The 3,302-nt window shown below is 43.2% G+C and overlaps 1 protein-coding gene across 1 annotated transcript; it reads left to right on the top strand.

Moving 5' to 3' along the window:
* Positions 1-556: 556 nt before the first annotated feature.
* On the top strand, positions 557-1,565 carry LOC139019360 (RNA-binding protein 7-like). The gene is given in 3 exon segments (XM_070428377.1): positions 557-617; positions 620-1,126; positions 1,363-1,565. Coding segments are annotated over 3 exon segments (771 nt in total).
* The last annotated feature ends 1,737 nt before the right edge of the window (positions 1,566-3,302 follow it).

The raw sequence follows: 3,302 nt of genomic DNA on the forward strand, positions 1-3,302 counted from the left end.
CAGGGCTCGCTGCTGCTGAGACCTGGTCGTTTGCTGTTCGGGACCCTCGCCCCTGCTCACAGGCCGCCTCTCGGGTGGGGTGTCTGGCTGGTCCAACCAACTCTCTGCACTTACAGGACAGGCCCGGGGGCTGCTGTCCAGCATCTCGGTTTGCTCAAGGCCTCAGCCTGACATCTGGGTCCGGGCAGGGCGTGGCATGGATTCTGGAGTGAGGATTGTGGGTCCCGCATGACCCCGGGGCTCAGGCAGCCTACAGAATACTTTCACCGACATGTGAAAGGGATGGAGCGCTGGGCTCTGTCGCAACAGGTCTCATGGCCCGGGGTGCACCTTCTCTCCCCATTGCTGACTCTCCCTCTCTCCCAGACAACAGTTTGAGCAAACCAAGCGAGCCCGAGCCCTTTTGACTACTTTGTCTGAGGACAAACTTGTAGGCCAAGGGGAAACCCAATTACTGTGCCCTTTTGTCTTTTTTGAATTCCTCCCTAATCTATCTATTAAAAAACAACCTCGAGAGTGGGGTCGTCAGCCTCGCATGGGAGGGGGCAACGCTGAGATGGGGGCGGCGGCGGCCGAGGCGGATCGCACTCTCTTTGTGGGCAACCTACAAACTAAAGTGACGAGGAGCTCCTTTTCGAGCTTTCCCACCGGGCGGGCCCAGTAATAAAAGTGAAAATTCCAAAACATAAGGATGGTAAACGCAAGCGGTTTGCATTTGTGAGTTTCAAACATGAAGTGTCTGTTCCTTATGCAATGAATCTACTTAATGGAATAAAACTTTTTGGAAGGCCCATCAACATTCAGTTTAGATCAGGAAGTAGCCATGCCTCACGGGATGTTAGTTTGTCATGTTCCCAGCATCGTGTTGGAAATTCAAGCCCTACCTCCACATCTCCCAACAGACACGAAAGGACTATGGATAACATGACTCCATCACCACAGATAATTCAGAGATCTTTCTCTTCTCCAGAAAATTTTCAGAAACAAGCAGTGATGAACAACGTTTCGAGACAGATGTCATATGGCGGGAAATTTGGTTCTCCACATCTTGATCAATCAGGATTTTCCGCATCAGTTCAGTCACATAATCATAGTTATAACCAGTCTTCAAGCTCCCAGTGGCGTCAAGATACACCATCAGCGCCGAAACCAGTTTGGCTCAGTGGATAGAGCGTCGACCTGCGGACTGAAAGGTCCCAGGTTCAATTCCAGTCAAGGGCATGTACCTGGGTTGTGGGCACATCCCCAGTAGGAGATGTGCAGGAGGCAGCTGATCAATGTTCCTCTCTCATCGATGTTTCTAACTCTCTATCTCTCTCCCTTCCTCTCTGTAAAAAATCAATAAAATATATTAAAAAAAAAAAGATACACCATCATCACTGCGTAAAGCCAGGCAGAGTTCTCACCCCTACATAGTAGACAGACACTATAGCCGTGAGCAGCATTACAGAGGACACAGGGATGATTACTTCTATGAAGACAGGAATCACGATGGCTGGAGCCATGACCACAATAACAGGAGAGACAGCAGTAGAGCTGGAAAGTGGCATTCATCTGGAAACTAGCAAGTGTTCAAAGGACATTGTTTTTATAGCCATCCTAGGCCCTTTGGACTAAGTTGGTCTGGAAGTGTTTTGTTAAAACTGTACAGAGCAGTTTTATAAGATGCCACATTTCTTTATAAAACTTTTAAAACATGTAGCTATAGTCTAATACAGAAATGAGAAGACTTGTGATTACTGTTTTTACATTAATAACCTTTCACCTCAGGGTTTCATGAAGAGGAAAGCGTTCAATGCGCAAAAGAAAGTTCCGCAATTTCTAATCGTTTTAGAAATTGAGGAAGGCACGTGTTATATGTATTGGTTGTATCATAAAGCAAATATTTTAATGATCTATTCTGTATTGTATTGCAAGAACCTGCTTATTAGTGAATCACATTTTGTGTATATAATAGAAAACATTCAAGTTGGTAGTCTAAAATACAGTAGTATTTTGTTAACAAATGAGAAAATGTAATTTCAATGATTCGTTTTACTAACATTTGAGAAAGATTATTGATAAAGTGTGAGAATAATCATATTGTTTAATTTCATAGAGAATGTAGGTGTGTAAGGTCTGTGACATGCTCTTTGAGTTTTGCCCTAATTGGATATCAAGTGTAAATCTACACTTCTGCCGGTCCATCCTTGCTGCTTGACACAGTCGCTGCAGGGAAGAAACATCTGCACAGCATATGTTTCAAGGGACCTGGTGTATATGGCATACTGTTCTTAATATGTTTGCTCCCCTTCTTGGCGCTATGTGTTTTAACCAAGGTCACCTCTCCAAGAAAGGTTGTTTCCCCAGGTAGGGATTTTTCCCTGAAGTTAGGGAAGGAATAAAACCCCTTAACTAAGTGCCTGGAGGGTAGTTAATCACTTTAACTAAGAACAATCACGCTTAAGCTACATAATCTTTACTCCCTGGAATGGAGATAAGAAACACCCTAACCTTTGGAATAGAAATTGATAGGATTAAAATCAACTGGTATAAATACAGATGTAACAAGACAACAGGAGACAGAACCTAGCAAGAAAACATGGCAAGAGAACCTGACTAGAACCTGGGGACAGAACCTGATTGGAGATCCGGGCTAGAACCTGGCTGGAGAACCTAGCGAGAGAACATGGACACAGAACCTGGCTGGAGAACCTAGACAGAACTTGGCTGGAGATCCTAGCCAGAACTTGGCTGGAGATCCTAACCAGAACTTGGCTGAAGATCCTGGCTAGAGGAACCTGGCTATGCTGATCAACTGAATGCTGACTCCCTGTCCTTCCTTCTTCACTGACTCCATCCACACCTTTGGGAACCCCTGGACCTGCTGGGGTTGGACCCCAGCACACTTCCTATTTCATTCTAAAATATTAGAATTTTCTCATTAAATCATGTTTGACTGAATAACTGAAGTCACTCAGGAAGTTAAATACCTGTAAATGTTTTTTCTTTTTAATTAAAAATTCAGTGTTAGTGTAAATTCTCCTTTTTAGGAAGAACAAAAATGCAAATGCAGAGTCAGATAAAATGATTTATGAAAGTATGCTTGTTTGGGAAAAGGTTCACAAAGACTTTAAGTGCTGCCTATTACTCAGGGTATGTGTGCAAGGACACGTTGTATTTATAGGGATTGTACATGTTGTCTTTCTGTTTGAACATTTGAAAGTTAAATCTTACACACTCTGATTTTAAAATGTTTAAATCCTGTTAAAACTTTTATGTATCAAGATGTTTCCCTTTAATCGTAGAACTTTATATACAAA

This window comes from Myotis yumanensis, unplaced genomic scaffold (assembly GCF_028538775.1).
Source record: "Myotis yumanensis isolate MYYU_CA2020_CCGP unplaced genomic scaffold, mMyoYum1.0.hap1 SCAF_11, whole genome shotgun sequence".
Taxonomy (NCBI): Eukaryota; Metazoa; Chordata; class Mammalia; order Chiroptera; family Vespertilionidae; genus Myotis; species Myotis yumanensis.